Below are 25226 nucleotides of genomic sequence, written 5' to 3' on the forward strand. Positions count from 1 at the left end.
CGCAACAAAACTCAATCAAGGCCACCGTCAGCCAAACAAACCTGTAGAAATTGCGATCTTATTCGATTGAATATTACTTATTCGCTCACCGTCGTATCTCGACGCTGCCTCTTCGAATAGAAAACTCTCCTCCAACACCCTGGCGTCGTGTGCTCTGCCTGGAAAGCCAACGAATACGTCAGTGAACACCATGTCGGCATCACAAACAGCCTGGAGAATGATGGAGTGGAACTTCTTCCTGTTGTAGTAGTCCTCCTCACACACTGTGGGTCTTGTGATGCGAACATGGCATCCATCAATGGCACCGATGACGTCTGGCAGGCCAGCCTCGACGCCGTCACAACGACCAAGCGCGCGAAACGCACGCTTATTTCGTGCAGCCTCCTCGTCGTTAGGCCAGCGTATTTCTCTTTCGCTTATGGACAGCAGAAAGTCCAAAACGCGGCGTATCGCAACGTGCACCGTCGACTCGCTGACACCAACTTGTCGCCTATAGCATTCATGGACCACTGCGTGCCCAGGTACGTCAGGGCAATCAGCATAGTCTTCAATGCTGTTATTTTCTGTCTTCCGCGCCCACCGCGAGGATAGTATGAGGAAGACTCGAAGTCGGCCGTGATCACCTCAGTGGTGCACCTCTGTAAACGGAACAGCCTTCGGAACTCTTCGTCACTGTAGCTGTCCACCACGCTTTCTACATACAGCCGCACCCGGTGTCGGTCTTCCCTCATAATTTGTGCGACAAGCACGGCAGCAACGGTGAGATCTGAAGTCTCCTCCAGTTCTTCCTCCGACATTTCGCCGTCATCGTCATCTGAAACCAGCACGTCTGCGACAAGCTTAGCGAGCGCGGCAAAATTTGCTTTCACGGCAGCCATTTTCGCAGCAATCGGCGGTGTCGCTGGCGATACGGCGAGCACCTGGTCACCAAAAGTCCTGACCTCGCGGCCCGGGACCACTCGCATCACGTGACAAATGACGCCGATCCCGTCCGGGGGTGACGGACTGGCTCGGGACTTCGTAAATCGATGAAGCTCAGTGGATGCTACGTTTCGCGTGCTCCTCTTCAAGATTGGTCGATCGCATTGCCGCCGCTGCTGGCGACGCCGCCGGAGTCACGCGGAAGCTGCCGCCCGCTTCACCATAGAGAAAGAAGAAGACCAAAAGGAACCTTGCCAAGGAACCTTGCCGCTTTTGGCCGTGTAATTGCGGTCTGTGTTGATTACGAAATCCGATCCGGATTGGCCCTGATCGCAATGAAAGAGCCTGCAAGGAGGAAAGACACTTCAAAGTGCAGTCGCGCATTACGGTCTGTTAAAAAGACCGACAGAATGCCAAAATTAACGCTCCCTTCATTTTATACGGGCGACAGACGCCCAGGCACTAGATTCCTAACTCTCCAAAAGCAACAAGTGTTGCGGTGTTTACGTCCATCGTCCCGCATCGACGGCGCCGTTCATTTCAAGAATATCGTTAGAGCGTAATCTTTATGCTTTCGTGAAAAATGTCAACAATTAGCATTTGGCTTACCGATGCTGCTCTAGAAGAAGTCTTCGGTGACAAATGTGCACTGCAAACCTTCATTGGCGGCGTCACAGGCTTGCCACCCACTCCTTCTTGAGTCGCACGTCCAGCGGAAACGAACGAATGCTTATCTCATCCTTCACCGCTCTGTTCGTGCACTGAGGCACGCAACACATCCTGTTGCTTTCTGATTTTTTTGCCATCGCGTGCATGAAAGTTGGTAAGAAACGAGAACCCCACCTGGCTCCACTCCTCAACGGATCATCTCTGAGATTTTGTTCTCACCGGCGGCTAGGTGGCGCGACCACAGAACACCTACCACATCCATAAATAGACGTAGCCACGAGTGCCGAGCCCATTCAGACATAGAGTATATTAACATGCAGGGTGGTAGGAACAGGCTGAAGTGGGAAGAGATAGAAGAACAGCTAAGGGAAGAGAGGCCAATGGTATACGGTTTTGTAGAAACACATTTCAGGGACATGGAACAACCTCCGAACAATCCGGACTACGCGTGGGCATATTGTAATAGAACAGAAGGCAGCAGAAAGGGGGGTGGGATTGGGGCATTCATTCATAAAAGTACAGACTGCCAAAGGGTCAAGCAGGAGTGCAAGGAACATTTATGGCTAAAAGGGAAAGTGGCAGGTCAAATGACACTCCTTGGTTTCGTGTACTTGTGGACGGGAGCAAAGGCCAGAGAGGAAAACCAGGCAATGGTAGAGTGTATATTAAAGGACATTCAGGAGTTAGGAAGAGAGTGCGAGATAATTATACTAGGAGACATGAATGCGCACATAGAAGATATAGATTGGCATACCGACCCGATAGGCAAAATGATCATGGATATGTGTGAAAGGCTTGATTTGATCATTTGCAACAGTACCGAGAAGTGTGAAGGGCAAATAACATGGGAGGTAGGAAGGCTGCAGTCGACGATAGATTATGCACTGATGTCACATAGGATGTATGATAAGCTCAGGGGAATGCACATAGATGAAGGTGGCTCCAGAAGTCTGGGTAGTGATCACAAACGTATCAAGCTAAGTTTTGGAAGAGCAGTGAAAGTGGGAAGGAGACAAGATGAGCAACTACAGGAAAATTTTTATTCAGAAGGGCAAATTGAAATAGCCACTAAACAAATTGAGAAAGTAATCACGGAGGATAATAAGACAGTGTGGACATACACGAATCTAATTAGACTCTTTGAGCTAGAGCTTGCTAAGACGCGTAACAAGTCACCACGGAAAAGAAGACACAAACCCAAAAGTTGGTGGGATGAGGAAGTTAAGAGAGCCATAGCAAAACGTCGGGAAGCCTTTAGAGAACACAGACATGCTAAGCAGCTGGGTGAACCGACAGATGATGTTGAAAGAAAATGGGAAACGTTTCTAAGCTGTAGAAGGGCTCCATCCCTTCTGATCAATGAAAAGATTAGAAGAAAGGGAGCTCAGTGGCTGGCAGAAGTACATAAAAAAGATAGAAAGGCAGCTGCGAAATTTTGGAACCATTTAAACTCCCTAAGAAATGAGACGAGCCTAGAGCAGAGTTTTATAACTACAGCCCAAGGTGCCAGGCTAGAAGGGGACGAAGCTATTGAATATATAAGAACAAGGGTGACAGAAAAATTTCAACAAAGAAGTACTTTATGCACCACAATAGACAAGGACGAATCAAGTGGTGCAATGGCTCCATTTTCACAACGAGAGTGGGAAAGGGCTGAGAAAAGGGTCTCTAGTAGTACATCAACAGGCCCAGATGGCATTCTAATTAGGCTAATAAATACATTAGGTCCGAAGTCTAAGCAGGCTTTGAGAGAGGCAGTGAGCAAAATAATAATCGATGGTGAAGTTCCCGATGGATGGAAACTGAGCAGGATGAGCATGATCTATAAAGGAAAGGGGGACAAAGCTGACATAAACAACTACCGTCCTATAACAGTGACATCAGTGGTCTACAGGCTGGCGATGCAGATTATAAAGGAAAGACTGCAGGCATGGATAGAAGATGAGGGGGTGCTGGGGGAACTGCAGAATGGGTTTTGGAAACACAGGAGGTTGGAAGACAATCTGTTCTCATTGACGCAGTGCATCAAAATAGCAGAAAAGGAACACAGGCCCCAGTGGCTAGCATTCTTGGATATCAAGGGAGCGTACGATAGCGTGGTTCAAGAGGAATTGTGGGGAATACTGGACACACTAGGCGTGGAACAAGTAGTCACTAATCTTTGAAAGGATATCTATAAAGGTAACAAGGTAGTTATACAGTGGAAAAAACATGTATCCAAGCCTCCAGAGGTAAAACAGGGGCTTAGGCAGGGGTTTCCCCTGTCACCCTTATTATTCATGATGTACCTACAAGGATTAGAGGCCAAATTAGAGGCAAGTGGACTGGGTTTCAACCTTTCTTTCGTCAAACAAGAAAAACTCATTGAACAGGCACTACCAGCATTGATGTATGCAGATGATATAGTGCTAATGGCCAACAACAAGGAAGATTTGCAGAGATTGATGGACATCTGCGGTAATGAGGGAGATAGGTTAGATTTCAGATTCAGTAAGGAAAAATCAGCAGTCATGATTTTCAATGACAACGAAGGTAGTGAGCTTAGGATACAGGAGGTCACGCTATAGATAGCAGATAAATACAAATATCTGGGCGTATGGATAAGCAATGGGACTGAGTACCTGAGGGAACACGAAATATACGTGACGACTAAAGTTAACACGAATGCTGCAGTGATGAAAAGTAGGGCACTGTGGAATTACAATAGGTATGATGTTGTGAGAGGAATATGGAAAGGGGTCATGGTTCCTGGGCTGACGTTCGGCAATGCGGTCTTGTGCATGAGATCAGAAGTTCAAGCAAGATTAGAAATTAAACAACGTGGTAAAGGTAGGCTTGCTTTAGGAGCTCACGGGAATACACCATTTACCAAATCAGGGAGTACAAGGTGATATGGAGTGGACATCATTTGAGGGCAGGGAAGCTAGCAGCAAGATAACATTTGAGAAGCGATTGAGAGAAATGAAGGAGGAGCGTTGGGCTACGAAGGTTTTCAGATACTTGTACATGAAGAATGTCGATACAAAATGGAGGAAGCGAACCAGGAAGTTAACCGGTAAATACTTAGAAAACAGCAGGTAACCAAACCAAAAAGAACTATCGGTTAAGAAGAAAGTGAAGGAAACGGAGACTGACATGTGGAAAATGGGTATGATTAAGAAGTCCGCACTAGAGATCTATCGAACTTTTAAGCAGAAAAATTGCCAAGGAAAGGATCTATGATAATACTCGGGGTAGTTCTCTACTGTTTGAGGCAAGGACGGGAGTACGGCGAACCAAGACATATCGGGTCAAATACGAAAGGGTAGATACAGTATGCAGTGCGTGTGGAGAGGAAGAAACTGCCGAACACTTGATAATGTTCTGTAAAGGGCTTCACCCTATAGTTCAGGATGATGGCGCAGAGTTTTCAAAGCACTGGGGTTTAGGGACCGGGAGGGAAAAATAGACGATAGTTATAGCGCGAGAGCAAAACGACGACACAGAGACAAGAAGGACACGAAAGACACGAGCGCTAACTTCTTTCGTGTCCTTGTTGTCTCTGTGTCGTCGTTTTGTTCTCGCGCTATAACTATCGTCATGCCATACCAACTAGCCCAAGCTGCCACACTTCTAAGGCAAAATAGACTTTAAGCAAGTAGACTTAACTAGAAGGAGGTTATCTGATTGGTGGCTAATGTCAAGGCACGAGTGAAAATTAAACTCTTCACTGCAAAGTACAAATCCTCAAACTCACTTTTTAAGGGAAAAAAAAATATAGTTCTGAGTTCATTAAAATTACGGCTTGGTGGCGCTAGCCACCGCACGATCTAAAGAGTACAGCCATACCTATCCATCCATCTATCCATCCAACCAGTTTGGCGCGACCACACCTATTTCCACGGAGGAAGGAAAAAGGTAAGGAGAGGGCATGCCCAGCCGACGCAGGGCGTAAAAAATGTGGCGGAAATGACATCATGGCGGCCATATTCAGTAGGCGCGATGGCGGCGTTGTTATGGTTACGTGTTGCGCAGTGAAGCCGGTCTAGCAGTTGAGCGGCCGCGGCTGGCGGCGGAATGTGTGCCTCCGCCGGTCTCGTGCTGAGCCGTGGCGGACAATATCTGTGCTCGGCGCGGCGTTATTGGTTACGCAGTGTTCGTGTGGCTGTTACATTACTCTTAGCAACGTTTACAAATCTCTTTGTCCATCACGGGTTTTCAACAGTGCGTAGAACAAGTGCATATCCATGTGTCGTGCGGCGGATGAAGCAGTTAGTGTTCAGCGAAATGGCGTTGGGCACCATGACGAAGCTGAATGACGACGAACGCCTTGCAGGTCAGTGACGGTTGAGCAGTGCTCCTGCTTGTGACAACGGACGACGCTGTTGAGCCCAGCAAGACGCCGTGAGGACCATGTGCACATACGTAGTTTCGTGTTGTGTGTGTACAGTAACAACTTGCATGTGCGTATTAAAACACCTTTTCTGTTCCGCTTGGTACACTCTCCACCAGCATTGCATGTAATCTCAACGTAACAGCAACCACGTTCAACTGTCACTAGCACCGTGCTCAAAGTCACCACGGTCGCAGAATGCTGACGCAGGTGAGTTTCACGCAAAACACGGACACAGTGGCGGGACGCTGCGTCAGTCGCGTGGCGGAATGCAACCGTAGAAGGCGCACGACCGATCGTGTTGTCTGTACAGTTGCTGAATTAATGACGTGAAAGCACTCGCCGTTGTCAGTGCATCTAGCGCGCGTTCTTTCGTAGTTGCTTCGTTGTCAGCGAGCTGTTACTCTTTGTTATTACTCGGACGAAGCGATTTCGCTGAAGGTGTCCCGCTGGCTCTGAGTGATGAGCCCAGTTCCATTAGTTCCGGATCGTTATGACACACGCGCTGCGCAGCCCACGTGCTTTCCGAGCTGGAGAGGGAGTCGCGCCTTCTGCTTCGCATTCATATGTAAACAAGAGAGGAGAATTAGCCTACTCAATATGGCCGACTTCCGGCTTCAGAACGAGTGACGTCAGGGCCTCTCCTTACCTTTTCCTTCCTCCGTGCCTATTTCCTTCCTCCGTGGGCGCGACCGTCTGTGAAACCTCGGAAACTGTCAAGTTCAAGTGCTCACCTGTAGGGGGCGAAAAAGTCAACCGCGGCACGTTTCTGCTTGAAACCCCCACAGTGGCATGACGATAGTTATAGCGCGAGAACTAAACGACGACACAGAGACAAGAAGGACACGAAAGACACGAGCGCTAACTTCCAACTGAGTTTATTGCGCAGAGCACGAAAATATATAGAGGAGACAGTGACCATGGCACAAGAGCAGAACATGAGTAAGAAAACCAAAAACAAACAGCACAAATACAAAGGCACTGAAAAACAGCAAAGAAAAGCCTAGAAGAAACCGAACCAGAAAGGTAAAGCTACCTGCCCGCACCGAATCCTTCGAGGAACCTGCGTTCCTTCTCGGACTAAGCCACGGAGGGCTTGCTAATTCAAGGCACCTGTTCGCGTTACCTGCCCGCACCGAATCCTTCGAGGAACCTGCGCTCCTTCTCGGACAAGGCCACGGAGGGCTTGCTAACACAAGGCACTTGTTCGCGTGCCATCTGCGCAGCCTCGACAATGACCCGGGTGCTTACATCTCTGTGTTTGTACAACGTCGCTGTTTCCTCGAAGAGGGGAACACACTTGCACTCAGTGCAGTGCTGGGCAAGAAAACCATCTTTCCCGTTTTTAACATTGTTCGCGTGCTCTCTAAGCCGATCGTTCAGACACCTTCCGGTCGTTCCGACGTAACAAGCACCGCATGAAAGGGGGTCCTATAGACGACTTCTAGGGAGCAGGCTGCATACCTGTTTCGATGTTGAACTCTGCAATCTGTTGATGATTTTGTTTTCAGGGGGTTGGTAGATTTGGTGAGGCTGATTAATTTGAACGGTGCTGAGAACAGGACGCGAACTCCAACACGTTTTCCGATTTTTTTGAGCCTATGTGATATCTGGTGTATGTAAGGAATCACGCCTATCCTTTCACGTTCTGTATCCGTGTTGATCAGATTCTGTCGCGTCCTCTGCTCCGCCTTCATAGTCCGCAGGATCGTCTCCGCAACAGACGCGATAAACGCCTCGGGGAAGCCTGAAGCCTTAAGGCGGGAAACTTGCGCTTTGAAGCTCGCAGAGATATTGTGGGCGCAAGACCTATTTAAAGCATTCTCAAGGCAGGTTCGTGCTATGCCTCGCTTAACTATCTTACTGTGAGCAGAAGAAAAGGGGAGTAGAGGTTTCTGCGCACGTGGTTCATAACACCAACAGATGTGCTGTGGGCTAAAAACCAGATTTAAATCCAAGAAGCGTAATTTGTCATTATCGGGCATTTCATGTGTCACCACAAGAGGCTGCAAACAATTTTCGAACACGCCTATAGTTTGAGTGGCCAACGAGTGAAACATAGAAGACTTACAATTTAGAATAACCAAGAAATCATCCACGTATCTAAAAATTTTGACGACATGCGAGCCTTCTAACTTTTCCTGCAGTTTTTTGCCCATTTTTGCCAATAGAAGATCACTGAGTAGAGGTGCTATGCATGAACCAATTGAAACACCCTTTTTCTGCAGATAAATGCGATCATTCCATTGAACGAATGTAGACGTAAGATACAGCAAAACCAGGTCAAGAAAATTCCGCGAACTAATGCCAGTTTTTAATTGGAAGTTCAATTCCCCGAAAATTTCTATGTTATCCCTTATACATTCTAGTACCTCATCGTGAGGCAGCGAGTAGTATAGGTCCTTTATGTCAATTGAAAAACCGAAAAGATTAGATTGATTTGACTGTTTGAAAAATTCTATCAGAGCCTGCGAGTTTTTGATCACAAATGGATCGTCAATCTTTAGACACTTAAGATGGGTCTGAATAAACAAGCCGAGTTGCTTTTGCCACGTACCACTTTCTGTCACAATGACACGGAAAGGCATGTCAACCTTATGTGTTTTGGCAGAAAAAAACATGCTGAGCCCATTTTTGTCACTTTTGCTTTTCAATTTTGAAGGCGTCGCTTGCTTTTGAAGGCGTCGCTTGCTGAGTGCTTTTTGTCACTTTTGAAGGCGTCGACGTGCTCCTACGGGGTAAGCCTACCAGCAACAGCCTTCCGGTGCGGAAGACGACCAAGTTTCTTAGAGACAATGAACTTTGTGTGGTGCCGTCAGATAAGGAGGGTGGTTTCGCCGTTCTTCCTAATAGCTTGTACCTGGAAAAGGCGGTCACAGCTATCGAATCTGTTTTCAAATGTTGTACCGACATTCGTCTAGATAGGGTAAAAACGCAGGCCAGGGAAATGTGTCGTAAACTAGAGTTAAAACAGTTAGCACAGCACATTAGCAAAAGTGACAAAAATGGGCTCAGCATGTTTTTTTCTGCCAAAACACATAAGGTTGACATGCCTTTCCGTGTCATTGTGACAGAAAGTGGTACGTGGCAAAAGCAACTCGGCTTGTTTATTCAGACCCATCTTAAGTGTCTAAAGATTGACGATCCATTTGTGATCAAAAACTCGCAGGCTCTGATAGAATTTTTCAAACAGTCAAATCAATCTAATCTTTTCGGTTTTTCAATTGACATAAAGGACCTATACTACTCGCTGCCTCACGATGAGGTACTAGAATGTATAAGGGATAACATAGAAATTTTCGGGGAATTGAACTTCCAATTAAAAACTGGCATTAGTTCGCGGAATTTTCTTGACCTGGTTTTGCTGTATCTTACGTCTACATTCGTTCAATGGAATGATCGCATTTATCTGCAGAAAAAGGGTGTTTCAATTGGTTCATGCATAGCACCTCTACTCAGTGATCTTCTATTGGCAAAAATGGGCAAAAAACTGCAGGAAAAGTTAGAAGGCTCGCATGTCGTCAAAATTTTTAGATACGTGGATGATTTCTTGGTTATTCTAAATTGTAAGTCTTCTATGTTTCACTCGTTGGCCACTCAAACTATAGGCGTGTTCGAAAATTGTTTGCAGCCTCTTGTGGTGACACATGAAATGCCCGATAATGACAAATTACGCTTCTTGGATTTAAATCTGGTTTTTAGCCCACAGCACATCTGTTGGTGTTATGAACCACGTGCGCAGAAACCTCTACTCCCCTTTTCTTCTGCTCACAGTAAGATAGTTAAGCGAGGCATAGCACGAACCTGCCTTGAGAATGCTTTAAATAGGTCTTGCGCCCACAATATCTCTGCGAGCTTCAAAGCGCAAGTTTCCCGCCTTAAGGCTTCAGGCTTCCCCGAGGCGTTTATCGCGTCTGTTGCGGAGACGATCCTGCGGACTATGAAGGCGGAGCAGAGGACGCGACAGAATCTGATCAACACGGATACAGAACGTGAAAGGATAGCCGTGATTCCTTACATACACCAGATATCACATAGGCTCAAAAAAATCGGAAAACGTGTTGGAGTTCGCGTCCTGTTCTCAGCACCGTTCAAATTAATCAGCCTCACCAAATCTACCAACCCCCTGAAAACAAAATCATCAACAGATTGCAGAGTTCAACATCGAAACAGGTATGCAGTCTGCTCCCGAGAAGTCGTCTATAGGACCCCCCCTTTCATGCGGTGCTTGTTACGTCGGAACGACCGGAAGGTGTCTGAACGATCGGCTTAGAGAGCACGCGAACAATGTTAAAAACGGGAAAGATGGTTTTCTTGCCCAGCACTGCACTGAGTGCAAGTGTGTTCCCCTCTTCGAGGAAACAGCGACGTTGTACAAACACAGAGATGTAAGCACCCGGGTCATTGTCGAGGCTGCGCAGATGGCACGCGAACAGGTGCCTTGTGTTAGCAAGCCCTCCGTGGCCTTGTCCGAGAAGGAGCGCAGGTTCCTCGAAGGATTCGGTGCGGGCAGGTAACGCGAACAGGTGCCTTGAATTAGCAAGCCCTCCGTGGCTTAGTCCGAGAAGGAACGCAGGTTCCTCGAAGGATTCGGTGCGGGCAGGTAGCTTTACCTTTCTGGTTCGGTTTCTTCTAGGCTTTTCTTTGCTGTTTTTCAGTGCCTTTGTATTTGTGCTGTTTGTTTTTGGTTTTCTTACTCATGTTCTGCTCTTGTGCCATGGTCACTGTCTCCTCTATATATTTTCGTGCTCTGAGCAATAAACTCAGTTGGAAGTTAGCGCTCGTGTCTTTCGTGTCCTTCTTGTCTCTGTGTCGTCGTTTAGTTCTCGCGCTATAACTATCGTCATGCCATACCAACTAGCCCAAGCTGCCACACCCCACAGTGGATCTACTAAACTCTCTCGCCACTCGCGCTATTGCACTTTCTTGTAGAGACGCCTTCGTCGGGGCCAAGTTTTATTTTAAAATGATCAAATACTACATGTTTGCGTACCGCTACACATAAAAAACATTTTGTTGTTCTAACAAGTAGTTTTGCTCAATTATGTGCTGCGTCACCAACTTTTTGTAATAGTTTTTGCTGCAGCTGACTCGATGTCAGTAGCAGCCTATCAACATCACTATGCTCATTTCAAAGTTTTTGGCGGCCAACGGTTGCGACGGCAGGCAACGGCTCGCGGTACGTTCGGAGGTGTCTCTGACTGTTTCGTTTCGCTGTAAATATTTCGAGCCTCTGCCGACCGGCACATTCTTTCTCATTCTGTTTATTTTGACTCGTTCAAATGTGTTCGCGAAGGGAATTCGAGTGACTTTCGGGGAACGAAGCGACCGTTGAAGCTTTCATCGGATGAACACCAGTTGCAAGCTCAGGGCGGTTTGTAAAAACCACTTGAGTTTTTTAAGGATGGTTTCTCGCGGGCCTAGTTGGTTCATTTCAACATATGTAGTTTTTTTTTGCCAATGACTGCGTAGGCGTCACACGGTGGCAGCGCATTGCAGTATTAAATTTTAAAATTGTTGAACGTCTCAATCTGTATGCGAAAAAACGTGCGTCACTTGCGGCGTGCATGGCTTCACGTGGGAACGAGTCACTAACTCAATAGTTAATTCTGAAATTCTATCATCAGGTAACACCAACCAGGCCGTTGCGATAAAAGAAGGCAAATAAATCACTATCGCCTCGCATGTGTCTTCTAGTAGAAAGCCTACTAGTTAATAGTTTACTGCAGTCGCGTTTGAGAAACATCACATAATTATGGGTCTGGTTTTGCTATTGTGTGATAAAGGAAGCGTCACATAAATGAGAAATACTTCTTTTTCTGTCACAGCCTCCTGGCCCACCTGACATCGAAGCAAATGTGCAAAAGTGTACAATGGGGAAGGAACCTGCTACATGACATGCATTGTGAAGAAGCAGCCCTGAGTGATATACGTGTTATGAGGTACCACTACATATATGTATAAAATACTGCTGTTTACTAATTAATTGAGTTTATTTGTTTACTTTGGAAAATTTCATGCATTGATTATGCATTGATATCTGGTGATGTTACTTGTTTTTCCAGACTGCCATGCAATGACAGAATGACAACCCCCGAATGTCCACTCTGTAAGCACGCTGAAACATCTGAATGTCCACTACAACAGGTCATCTCTAACCTCACACATGTAATGCTGTATTTGTGAATGTTTTACCACGCATATCGTGGAGAGGTGCTTTAGATTGGCTACAAGCATTGCCTGCCTACCGTGGCATGGAATCTACACTTCAATAATGTTGGAACTGTAACACTATTAGTTAGATTGTGTGGCACTGCTGAGCTCAACAACACACTGTTTGATCCCAGCCACTGAAGCCATATTTCGATGGCGGTGAAACGCTAAGACGCTTGTGTGCTTAAGGGTTTATTTGATTCGCCTGCACCACACGATCGATTTTACAAAGTGCTGCACCTCGCCATTCATTTCAGTGGCGCAGCAATGGCATCTTCTAAATCGTGCCATTAATTTCAAAAAGCGCAGGACAGGTACAGCACCAAAACTAGTTCATGACTTTCCCATACCTTCTGCCTTGACGGCGCTGGTTTGGTGCAGGCGCATGCACAGCTTAACAAACAACATACCATTCGACGTAGGTACTGTACATACCTGTGCAAATGCGGTGTGTTTTGCCAAGATGTTTGCACCTCATTAAATTAAGCGAACAAAAATAAGGATTCCACCTTGTCGGCACCTTGTCATTCACTTGTGATGCCGCACCGCTGAACTCCTGCCGCACAAGTTTTGAACTTCTCGTGCACAGCTGTGAACCAGTTCGGATTGGTGCAGGTGAACTAAACTGACCCTTAAAAGATGAAAGCTTGAAAATATGAAAAATATGTTAACATAAAGGGTCAAAGCAAATGTTTTGACACGCAGTCTTGTCTTCTGTGAAGCTACAGTGTCATTTGTTTGAACCCATGGAAGCCAGAATCAATCTAAATTTTCCCACTACTGTACGACTCACGATCACTTCATAGCTGGCACGTGAATCGTCGGATATCATTATTTGCACTACATAATGAACACACTTACAGTGATGGGCATTAACAGGCTTTCCGACATTTAGTTGTGCCTTGTGACAGTTTACTAACAACACCCAGAACTGTTTTGTCTTAATTAACTGTGTTTAGCTCATACAAGTTTACAAAAAGATGCACCAAAGCTCATAAGACCGCACTCAATTGCTTTAGCTTTGCACATATGTTCAATGGGCTCCTAAAATAATAAATCATAAAGGTGATTAGCAGTTGCTGCACAGCTTCCTAAAAGACGTGAATGCTGTCATGAAGAGCAAGATTGTGTTCATTGCATGTGGTACTGTTTTTTTTTTTTTTGGCAGAAAAACGTTCCAGATTTCTTTGCGCACATCTGCTTCTGTTTAAATTAAGTTGTCATAACTATAGTGTCTACCACTACGAAGTGAAATTCTGTGCACTACGGTCATGAAAAAAAATCTAGGAAATCCCACAGGTAGTTGAAACATACATGATCTTCACTTATATACAGCCAAACTGCAAGATATATAGTATGTATTTCAAGTCCTAACCTCTAAAAGTAGCAGGGAGAAAACAACTTCATTTTCAAGCACAAGTATACTGAAAATGTAAACATAATAACAAGTGTGTAATAATTGTGACCTTTATTGATCCAGTATTCGGACAGATTCACATCATGTACCTCCAATTGATTTCAGGAGAGCTTGCTTGCAAGAGAGTACTCAAATTCTATGGATATGTCTATGCAAAAAAAAAGAGATGGTACTCAGGGCTGAGCAGATAGTGTGATGTAAGAGTGCCAAAAAAGATGTACAGACAACAAAATTGTACAATGCATACCTGAAGCTTATTTTCTTAGAATTGGGCCTTTTCGATCGTTAAGCACACACCTCATAAGTGTCCCTTTAGCATACATGTTCGCTGCATACTCAGCAGACTGTTCATTATCTGCGACGAGAAATTCTAGCTGTGGTAACTGTGTAACTTAACTCTAACAATAAATGTAGCAAGCCTGAAATAATTTTGGCCCATCACCTGAATACATATTACCTGTGATATGGGCTCACGGCTGAGTATGAAAACTAGTGCCTACCCTCTCGACACAACGCGACATTGCAGAATTGTGAAGTACTCAATGTAGCATTGCAGAGCGAGAATAATTAAGAAATGCACGCATCCGCAATTGCTTATTTAACAAATTTAGCAAAACTACATTGCTCTAACTGCGCGAGCTATCTATCGGCAATGTGCAAGTTTCCTTCCCGATTCCACATCATGCATTCGCTTCAAGATCAACACTAAGGGGCAAGCGCCGCATCTGACGGCAGAATCGGACCCTTGTCCTGAAGCCACGCTATTAAACTCGAGCGCCGCAACACAATGAGAGCGACGTTCATTCAGCGATTTTGATTTCAGTTATATGCATATGCTTGTTAGCTTTCAAGAGTCTTCACACATGGGTTGAAAGTTTTTGATATGTTTGAGTGACTTGTTTTGTTCGGACCCGACCGTATACATTGATTGTACCGGCTTGAACACTGCCCGGAGGATCCCCCGCCCACCGACCTCCTTTGCTCACCCCCCACCGAGGGACAATGGGAGACCCTTCTCTCCAGCAACGACATAGACATCCAGACACGGGTCCTGAAACGAGCGGAAGAAGTCATCGAGAAGCACAGCCTGGCAGCCTTCGTGGCTTAGCCTCCCTTACCCCTCACCCCTTCGACTAATAAAGTTGTTACTCACTCACTCACTCCCAATAAACGATGCAAACCTTACTTGATTGACGTTGTTTTTGCCAGTCGAGGCCAGCTAGGTCCCCTGGCGATAATTACAGACGCGAAACGCGATTGGGCAACAAAAAAAAAAAAAAAACAGAGGAAGCGAGCAGCGCGAACCAGCCGCGTGTTCTCCACCTGCAACAAAAAAATGCGTTTGTTTATTGATGATGATAGTACTACTAGCGCCATCTTGCCTCGCGGTATTGCAGTTTAGTACGCCGCCGCTACGTATTTGCATGTTATTTCGATACAACAGCCCAAAGGTACAGTTTCCGTTCTCTAATCTGGTAGGTGTTCTGTTAAGGCTTCCAGGTTTTCTGTGGGCTGCCGTGCTGGAGTGCGCACACGTTGCATGGCGCGTTGTTTAGAGCGTAGCTGTGGATACGTTGTGGCGATATAGGTGTGAGCAGGATGACAGCGCTACTCGAGGACGCCCACGAAGGTTTAGAGCTGCCACAACGAGTTAATCGCGTGGCATATGTGAGGGGACAGTATGCCTACTACCACTACGGATGCGACGGCCTCGATGACAGAGTATGTGCCCAATCGGATACGTAATCGTGCGGCTGATTGACGCAATGACTGACTTTATAACTACCTTGTTACTTTTATAGATATACTTTAAAAGATTAGTGACTCCGTCTTCCAACCGTAGTGTGTCCAGTATCTCCCACAAGTCCTCTTGAACTACACAATCGTACGCTTTCTTGATATCCAGAAATGCTAGCCACAGGGGTCTGTGTTCCTTTTCTGCTATTTCTATGCACTGCGTCAGTGAAAACAGATTGTCTTCCAACCTTCTGTGTTTTCGAAACAAATTCTGCAGTTCCCCCAGCACTACTCGGCTGCTGACCCGCAGGTCGCGGGATCGAATCCCGGCTGTGGCGGCTGCATTTCCGATGAAGGCGGAAATGTTGTAGGCCCGTGTGCTCAGATTTGGGTGCACGTTAAAGAACCCCAGGTGGTCGAAATTTCCAGAGCCGTCCACTACGGCGTCTCTCATAATCGTATGTTAGTTTTGGGACGTTAAACCCCACACATCATCATCATCATTATCATAGATCTCCCAGCACCCCCTCATCCTCTATCCTTGTCTGCAGTCTTTCCTTTTTACATAGTGTTCATGTGATGTAACTTTCACCGTTGTCGCCCTCTCCCGCCATGCCCGGGTACCTCTCTGGGTACCTACGGCAGCTCATGTGCTGCAGCGCGGTTCGTTGGGGGCTGGTCATCTGTTGCTGTGTACAATGTTGAAAGGGAATAATTGTAGTTCTTTTTGTTGTTGTCGTACTTTAACAAGCATCCGCCAGGGCGTCTGCGTAAGCAGGCGTTTTGTGTTTAGCGACACCACGGACCCGAGCAAACGGGGGGGGGGGGGTCGCAACAGAGAAGGATTGGCCACCCTCGTGCAGTATCTGGCCACTACCTCCCACATGCACATGTCAATTGACTCACGGCCCTCAGTCCCCAGCAGCTGCGAAGCAACTGACCGGGGCGGCGGTCAAATCTGTAACGCAGCCGAGGGTGCTAAGAATCTCTGGATCTGGACAGGCCGCCATTGGAACCTGAACTTGGCAACGTTTAATGCTCGAAGCTTATCTAGTGAGGCAAGTCTAGCTGTACTATTCGAGGAGCTAGAGAGTATTAAATGCGATATAATAGGGCTCAATGAGGTTAGGAGGACAGATGAGGCCTATACGGTGCTACAGAATGGGCACGTCCTTTGCTATCGGGGCTTGGCGGTCAGAAGAGAACTGGGAGTGGGGTTTCTAATTCACAGAAACATAGCTGGCAACATAGAGGCATACTATAGCATTAATGAAAGGGTTGTAGGTATCGCAGTTGAACTCAATAAAAGGTACAAGATGAAGGTTATACAGGCTAACGTGCCTACATCCAGCCATAATGGCGCTTCAGTTGAAAGCTTCTATGAACACATGAAATCGGCAATGAGTAAGGTAAAAACACTGTATACTATACTGATGGAAAACCCGCTTAAAGTCTATTTTGCCCTCCCTGTCGCTAAACCCCAGTGCTTTAAAAAACTGCGCCACCATCCTGAACTGTAGGATGAAGCCCTTTACAGAACATTATCAAGTGTTCGGCAGTTTCATCTTCCTCTCCAGACGCACTGCATACCGTGTCTACCCCTTCGTATTTGGCCCGATATGTCTTGGTTTGCAATACTCCCGTCCTGGCCTCAAACAGTAGAGAACTACCCCAGATATTATCATCGATCCTTTCCTGTGCAATTTCCTGCTTTCGATAGTTCGATATATCTCTAGTGCAGACTTCTTAATCATGCCAATTCTCCACATGTCAGTCTCCCTGTCCTTCATTTTCTTCTTAACTGATAGTTCTTTTTGGTTTGCCCCCTGCTGTTTTCTAAGTATTTACCCAGCAATTTTCTGGTTTGTTTCCTCTATTTTATATCGACATTCTTCATTTACAAGTAGCTGAAAACCTTCCTAGCCCAACGCTCCTCCCCAATTCTCTCAATCGCTTCTCAAATTTTATCTTGCTGCTAGCTTCCCTGCCCTCAAATGATGTCAATCCCATATCACCTTGTGCTCCCTGATTTGGTGTAGTCCCGTGAGCTCCTAAGGCAAGTCTACCTATTCCACGTTGCTTAATTTGTAATCTTGCTTGAACTTCTGATCTCATGCACAAGACCCCATTGTCGAACGTCAGACCAGGAACCATGACCCCTTTGTATATTCCTCACATCATACCTATTGTAATTCCACAGTGCTTTATCTTTCATCACTGCTGCATTCCTGTTAGCTTTAGTCGTTATGTATATTTCGTGTTCCCTTAGGTACTCGGTCTCATTGCTTATCCATACGCCCAGATATTTATATTTATCTGTTATCTCTAGCGTGACCTCTTGTATGCTAAGCTCACTACCTTCATTATCATTAAAAATCATGACTGCTGATTTTTCCTTACTGAATCTGAAATCTAACCTATCTCCCTCATTACTGCAGATCTCCATCAATATACGCAACTCTTTCTTGTTTTCGGCCATTGGCACTATATCATCTGTGAACATCAATGCTGATAATGCCTGTTCAATGAGTTTTTCTTGTTTGACGAAAGAGAGGTTGAAGCCAAGTGCACTTCTCTCTAATTTTGCCTCTAATCCTTGTAAGTACGTCATGAATAACAATGGTGACATAGGACACCCCTGCCTAAGCCCCTGTTTTACCTCCGTGGGCTTGGATACCTGTTTTTCCCACTTTATATCTACCTTGTTACTTTTACAGATATCCTTTAAAAGATTAGTGACTCTATCTTCCACACCTAGGGTGTCCAGTATTCCCCACAAGTATTCCTAAATCACGCTATCGTACGCTCCTTTGATATCCAAAAATGCTAGCCTGTGTTCTTTTTCTGCTATTTCGATGCACTGCATCAGTGAGAACAGATTGTCTTTCAACCTCCTGTGTTTCAGAAACCCATTCTGCAGTTCGCCCAGCACACCCTCATCTTCTATCCATGCCTGCAGTCTTTCCTTTATAATCTGCATCGCCAGCCTGTAGACCACTGATGTCACTGTTATAGGACGGTAGTTGGTTATGTCAGCTTTGTCCCCCTTTCCTTTATAGATCATGCTCATCCTGCTAAGTTTCCATCCATCGGGAACTTCACCATCGATTATTATTTCGCTCACTGCCTCTCTCAAAGCCTGCTTAGACTTCGGACCTAATGTCTTTATCAGCCTAATTGGAATGCCATCTGGGCCTGTTGATGTACTACTAGGAACCCTTTTCTCAGCCCTTTCCCACTCTCGTTGTGAAAATGGAGCCATTGCACCACTTGATTCGTCCTTGTCTTCTGTGGTGCATAAGGTACTTCTTTGTTGAAATTTTTCTGTCACCCTTGTTCTTATATATTCAATAGCTTCGTCCCCTTCTAGCATGGCACCTTAAGCTGTAGTTATAAACCTCTTCTCTAGGCTTGTCACATTTCTTAAGGAGCACAGCACACAAAAAATAAAAACAAATCAAAAATACCTAAATCACAGCATACAATATCATTGTGTGACCACATACTCCTTTCAAAGGGAAGGAAACGCTGTGGAAGGGGCGGTCACAATGTTTTTTGGAAGGCTGTTCCATTCGTGTATCGTTTCAAGAAAAAAAGTATTTGCATACGTTGATGTTCGGCACATATATTCACACACTTTCAAAGGATGGTCCCGTCGTGATGAGATGTATGTTGGTGGTCTGATGTATTTGTTTTTATCAATCTCAGTTTTGTTATTTATTAGGTTGTAGAAAAGACATAGCCTGATATATTTATGCCTAGAGGAAAGTAACGGCCAACCAAGTGAACTAACAATTTCGCTAGACCTTCTGGTATGTCGTAATCACCCGTCACAAACCGGGCGGCCCGTTTCTGAATGCGCTCCAATGCACCAATATTTAACTTTGCGGCCGGGTCCCAAGCAGTGCAAGCATATTCTAAAATCGGGCGTACATTTGACACGTAAACAACTTGTTTAAGAACAGAGGGGGCAGTTCTGAAATTGCGGCGTAGGAAGTTCAGCACGCGACTGGCTTTAACTGATACCATGTGAACATGATCATTCCACGATAGTGTGCTGTTGATGACAACGCCAAGATACTTGTATTCATTTACCATGGATATTGGTTTCCTTTCCATGAAGTAATTTGTGATAAAAGGCTGCTTTTTTCATGGTAAACCTAATGACACTGCACTTAGACACGTTAAGCTGCATTTTCCACGTACTGCACCATGCTATTACTGAGTCAAGGTCTTTCTGCAATTGTTCGGAATCTTGAGTGCACTTAATTTCACGATATATGCAGCAGTCATCTGTGTACAACCTCACTTGACTGTCCACGCATTCAGCAAGATCATTGATATAGATCAAAAAGAGAAGCGGCCCCAGGACGGAGCCTTGTGGCACTTCTGAAATGACGTCTACATGTGACGACGACGTGCTATCGATGATGGTGCATTGTTTCCTGCATGAGAGCTAAGCTTGTAGCCATGCCAGTGTGTTAGCAGATATATTGAGACACGATAATTTTAGTAAAGGGAGCGAGTGTGTAACAGTGTCAAAAGCCTTGCTAAAGTCTAAAAAAATGCAATCAAATAGGTTACCGGAACTTAACGTTGCGGCAATGTCATGTGTAAATTCTACGAGTTGCGTATTGTAGGAAAACCCTTTCCGGAAACTGGGCTGTGTTGGACAGAAAAAATTTTTAGTCTGAAGATGCTTTGCCAAGTTCGAGTACATAATATGCTCAAGTGTCTTACAGGACACACAGGTTAACCAAATGGGCCGATAGTTACAAGTACTTGACTCGTCACCACTCTTGAAAAAAGGAATTATATTTGCTCGTTTCCAGTCATCAGGTAATGCACCCTGCGATAAAGAATTTCTGAACACAGCTGTAAGAAATGGGCTTATTGAAAAGGCACAGTTCTTTAAAATGAAGTTTGGGATTTGATCTGGCCCTCATGCCGAGTTTGCACTAAGGTTTTTTAAGAGAGATGCAACACCTTGTTTGATTACTACCCAGACTTCTGGAGCCGCATTCATCTATGTGCATTCCCTTGAGCGTATTATACATCCTATGTGACATCAGTGCATAATCTAGCCCCGCCACGGTGGTCTAGTGGCTATGGTACTCGGCTGCTGACTCGCAGGTCACGGGATCAAATCCCGGCTGTGGCGGCTGCATTTCCGATGGAGGCAGAAATGTTGTAGGCCCGTGTACTCAGATTTTTGGGTGCACGTTAGAGAACCCCAGGTGGTCAAAATTTTCGGAGCCCTCCACTACGGTGTCTCTCATAATCAAATAGTTGTTTTGGGACGTTAAACCCCACAAATTAATCAATCAATCAAATCAGTGCATAATCTATAGTCGACTGCAGCCTTCATACTTCCCACGTTATTTGCCCTTCACACTTCTCGGTACTGTGGCAAATGATGAAATCATGCCTTTCACACATATCTATGATCATTTTGCCTGTTGAGTCAGTACACCCATCTATATCTTGTATGTGCGCATTCATATCTCCTAGTATAATTATCTCGCACGCTCCTCCTAATTCCACAACGTCCTTTGATATACACTCCACCATTGCCTGGTTTTCCTCTCTGACCTTTGCTCCCGTCCACAAGTACACCAAACCAAGGACTGTCATCTGCCCAGCTACTTTCCCTCTTAGCCATAAATGTTCCATGCATTCCTGCTTGACTCTTTGCCAACCCATGCTCTTATGTATAAATGCACCAATTCCACCCCTGTTTTTGCTGCCTTCTGTTCTATTGCAATATTCCCATACGTAGTCCGGATTTAAGGGTGGTTGCTCCATGTCCCGAAGATGTGTCTCCACAGCCCCATATACCATCAGCTCCTCCTGCCTCAACTACTCTTTTATCTCTTTCCACTTTAACCTATTCTTTCCACCCTGCATATTAATATAGCCTATGTCTGACTTAGCTCGGCTTACATCGATTTCTTCTCCCACTGACTTGAATATTTGTGTGGCTTGAATATTTGTGCCCTTTTAGAACCGTCTTTTGCTACACTGTTGGCCTCATGGCTCTGGGTCCCCCTAAAAAAGCTGTGGCTTGACGACCCATCCTATTAGCAACCCTCCTGCCTATTGCACCAGTGTAGTGAATGCCATCCTGTGCAAATGGGCGAGCGCCGGGCTCGTACACGTCTTGGTTCACCTCCATTACGCTGTAATCGAGTTGCCGGCTCATACCCCTGATCACATAGTTGGCCTCCGCCACCCTCCTTTCAATCCCACGAGACTGCCCCCAGACCTCTGGGACTTTGCTTATGGTCATATGCACACTCCCAGAGGCTTCTCGGAGCCTACGTATCCCATCCTCTAACTGTCTCTGAAGGTTCTGATCTTTGCCCTTCAACACATCATTGAGCTCAGCATGAATAGTGACGAGATTTTCGCCCTTCATGCTGTCCTCTACTACCTCCTTAGCTTTGGCCAGTGTATCCACCATGCTCTTCCCTGACTGGGCCTCTACCCTCACTCTCCCATCTTCATTCACTGTCGTTAAGACGTCATCCCTAACCCTAGCCACGCAAGAGTCCCCCACCACTAGGACCCTCTTTTTCTCTTATCGCTGGCTTCTTGTTTGTGATGGCGCCCCTGTTTGCTTCACCTATTTCTCTCTCTGCCGTCTGTCCGGCGTTTCTGCCCTGCTCGAAGACTACCGCACCACCGAGCTGTATGCTCTGGGAGCTTCCGTGCTGTGGCCAGACACTGTGGCACGCCGCCAAAATAGCAGCTCCCACCAAGTGTCTCAAACAGTGCTGATGTTGAGCCTATTTTATTGAAATTTGTGGAAACAGCCGCGAAAATTATTATGCGAGGCAGATGGAGACTTTGCGTGGTGCGTGCCGCGATAATGCCGGTCATCGCTTTTTTTTGTGTGTATGTTTTGACATCGTTTTCACCTTGTATTTTACTTTTGTTGGGCGCTAATGTACAGTGGGGTCCCTGAAAATGATGGAGACCATGTTATCTAATTAACCAATTAAAAAAAATCCTGACCCCCCAACTCGAACAGATCGACTATACTTCAAAGTAAACTGTTTCGCATCCATTTTCCCAGTTTGTTTTTATTTCACCATCTCGATTTTAGCCGCCTCCCTGACATGATGATTGAGCACGCACTGTTCGCGGACAAGTTCTTTTGCACAGTATCTTGGTAAACTATTTCTGTTTGCAGGTACGTGCTTAGATAGAGCACTTGCCCGTAATGAAGTTACAGCTGAAGTTGCAAATATCACCAAGTTTCTTCGAATAGTTTTTGTGAATTCGCGCCAGCCAAACATGCCGGCACTTTTCGGAAAATCGCAATGTGCGTTGTCAATTTTAGGTAAGAACTTTCGGCGAAGAAACACCCCAAAGCTGTGCTCCCTCTTCGTGGACTACTAAATCAACTTGCCTCACTAGCAGCTGATAATTTCTCAAACTTGCATCGTGAGGCAAAACTAAACGGGCGCTAGCACGAGAAAACAGCACGGCAGCGGTAGGCGACGGATCTGGTAGGTACCCGGGCATGTCGGTGGTTCATTTTAGAAGTGACGTAGGGGCGCTGCGTGACACGTGCACACTATGTATAATCTGCATCCCCAACCTGTAGACCACTGATGTCATTGTTATAGGACAGTAGTTGTTTATGTCCGCTTTGCCCTCCTTTCTTTTATAGATCATGCTCATCCTGCTAAGTTTCCATCCATCGGGGACACATCATGCACCATCGATTATTGTTAGATTTTTCGGGGGGATACGAACACACAAAAATTATGAAAGAGATGCGGTTCATTGAAAAAAAGAAACACAGAGGCGCAAAGGAAAAAAAAAAGCTATTGCACAGTGATAGCGAAAGCGAGCCATTCTTTAGGAGACTGTGGCCGCAATCGTTTTTATCACACCCGCATGTTTTCTATTCCCCAATAAGAAACTATATTATCTTTTATACCAGTGTCACCTGTGTAATTCTGACCGGGATCAGTCAGTCCGGATAGAGTGTTTTGGTCGCTATCGATGCGCAGATTATAATGACCTTTTTGGTGCGGAGTTTATCCTCTCACAGGTAACCCCATCGCTAGTTTCTCTGACAACAACGTCAAAACAAAGTTCTAAGTAATCACTTTCTTATGTTTCTGTTATTGTGGTAAATGAGTCACTGTTTGTGACACTTAATCGTATTGACATTGCTCTAAAGCCTTGGGATGTAAAAACAGCGCAAAAATATAGACAAGGACAGAGGAAGAGGCGACAATGACCTTTTTCAGTTTGGAAACCGCTGCGCAAAGCTACTCTCACGCTGAGTAGATGAACACATAGCTAAACGATCCACCATCCACGAAGTCATTGCAATATGAGACGCTGTAAGTACTTGTGTCGTATAGTGGCGCACAAGCATGAAAAAAAAAATCCGAACACAGATGGGTATGTGACAAGTGGAACTATATCAGATGCAAGCTTACAGCGTGTTATTATGCGGCAGAAGAACATGTGCATCGTAAAACTTCCCATAAAAACTGTTATTCAATTAGCATGCCCCACTTATATGACCATTGGAAAAAACTAATCTTTTAATAAATGGTTGCCTCAGTGTTCTTAGTTTTATTATCACTTTTTAGAAAAAATTTCAGCACTACTGTGGTGCGCAAGAGGCTGCAAATAACTAACCATTATTTAATTCAGCGGCACGCCCGTGCGAGCGTCGGCGAAAAATGGTGCCGCGCCCCACACGTACAACAAGCAGGCAAGGAGAATCAAGGAGGAAACACGTGGAGGTTAGTGTCGTTACTTTCCCAAGATCAAGAGGCTTTACTCAGTGCAAGTTCTGCTAGGAGTTTGCTAGGGGCACGGCGGTGCGCAAAGGTTCGCTCCAGCTTCTCACTTCTTTTGACCGGAATTTCAGGCACAACTGCAAGGTATGCGATCGGCTGTGGTTTCACAACAATTTGACGAAAATCACCATCATTCAAAATGGATAGTTTCGAACCAATGCCATTGCTGTACTGCAGCAAGAGTTTGCTTGCGATGACGATCATAGTGAGCACTTGGTTTGCTCTACATGTAAATCAAAGTGGACACCTCAATTCCATATTTGACCAATAAAATAATACTGTAAATACTCTACACATCTGCTGTTACTCATTTCCATGTTCTAGCGGGCAATTTACGGGGTATTCATGGCTACCCCAATTGTGCCCTGGTGCTTCGCCCACTCATCATTCACTTCATGAATATGTGGTGATTTTTTTTCTGCAATGTGATTTTTTTCCTTAAACAAATAGTGTGCAAGCTCGGCCAATTGTGTTTGTGCACACTATTTTATAGTAGCAAGAGATGTGGTTGCTAAAAAAAAAACACTCCATGTCATATGCAAAGCATGCTACCGATATAGCGAAAAGAGGTTGTGGGGGGGGGGACAGATTACAGAGACGGCGCTCGACCGGCAGCACCTCCATCTTTGTGGTCTCTGCATAGGCACTGAACCGAATTTTATTCATACACACTGCAGTGTCGTGCACACTGTCACGCACACAAACCCTCGTAGCTGGTCACCATTTCAACAAAGCCGATGAAGGGCGCCACCAGAGAACATATGCGTCCCTATGGACCGCAGAGATGGCAGTGGGTGCCACCAGCACCAAAGCAGATGGCGTCATTTGTAACCCTCTTATAAATATTTCTGCCTTCTTATGACATGACACATGTCAGCCAGTTTGGACGCTAGATACCTCTATTCACCCATTCTTGATACCTTCTTTCTTTTTGTATATCAGCTTTACTTCACGATACCTAAAAGCACTGAGCCGTACTGTCACCATGGAAGGCAGAAAATAGCGTTCTTTTATTTTCTTTTTTTTTCTCAGACCATTCTCTCTTTCTGGACCCTGATTGAATTAG

General features: G+C 45.5%; 2 protein-coding genes across 6 annotated transcripts in view; one reads left to right on the forward strand and one right to left on the reverse strand.

The window, feature by feature from the left end:
* LOC119168188 (uncharacterized) overlaps positions 1 to 14906 on the reverse strand; it is a 57202-nt gene extending 42296 nt beyond the window's left edge. For 2 of the 3 annotated variants that reach the window (XM_075882524.1, XM_075882523.1), the window contains exons 1-2: positions 1531 to 14906; positions 90 to 1266 (exon numbers count right to left, since the gene is read on the reverse strand). Coding sequence is in view for 1 of the 3 variants with exons in the window: in XM_075882523.1 (XP_075738638.1) it covers positions 90 to 192 (103 nt within the window). In the remaining 2 variants the exon portion in view is untranslated. The remainder of the gene's footprint in view (positions 1 to 89; positions 1267 to 1530) is intronic. The other variant, XM_075882526.1, reaches the window with a different exon arrangement.
* Positions 14907 to 15073: 167 nt separating this feature from the next.
* Positions 15074 to 25226, forward strand: part of Ufsp1 (UFM1 specific peptidase 1) — a 147762-nt gene continuing 137609 nt past the window's right edge. For 2 of the 3 annotated variants that reach the window (XM_037418126.2, XM_075882528.1), the window contains exon 1: positions 15074 to 15314. In XM_037418126.2, the coding sequence (XP_037274023.1) occupies positions 15192 to 15314 (123 nt within the window). In that variant the 5' untranslated portion in view covers positions 15074 to 15191. Of the gene's footprint in view, positions 15315 to 24011; positions 24104 to 25226 lie in introns of all 3 variants that reach the window. The other variant, XM_075882527.1, reaches the window with a different exon arrangement.

This window comes from Rhipicephalus microplus, unplaced genomic scaffold (genome assembly GCF_043290135.1).
Source record: "Rhipicephalus microplus isolate Deutch F79 unplaced genomic scaffold, USDA_Rmic scaffold_12, whole genome shotgun sequence".
Taxonomy (NCBI): Eukaryota; Metazoa; Arthropoda; class Arachnida; order Ixodida; family Ixodidae; genus Rhipicephalus; species Rhipicephalus microplus.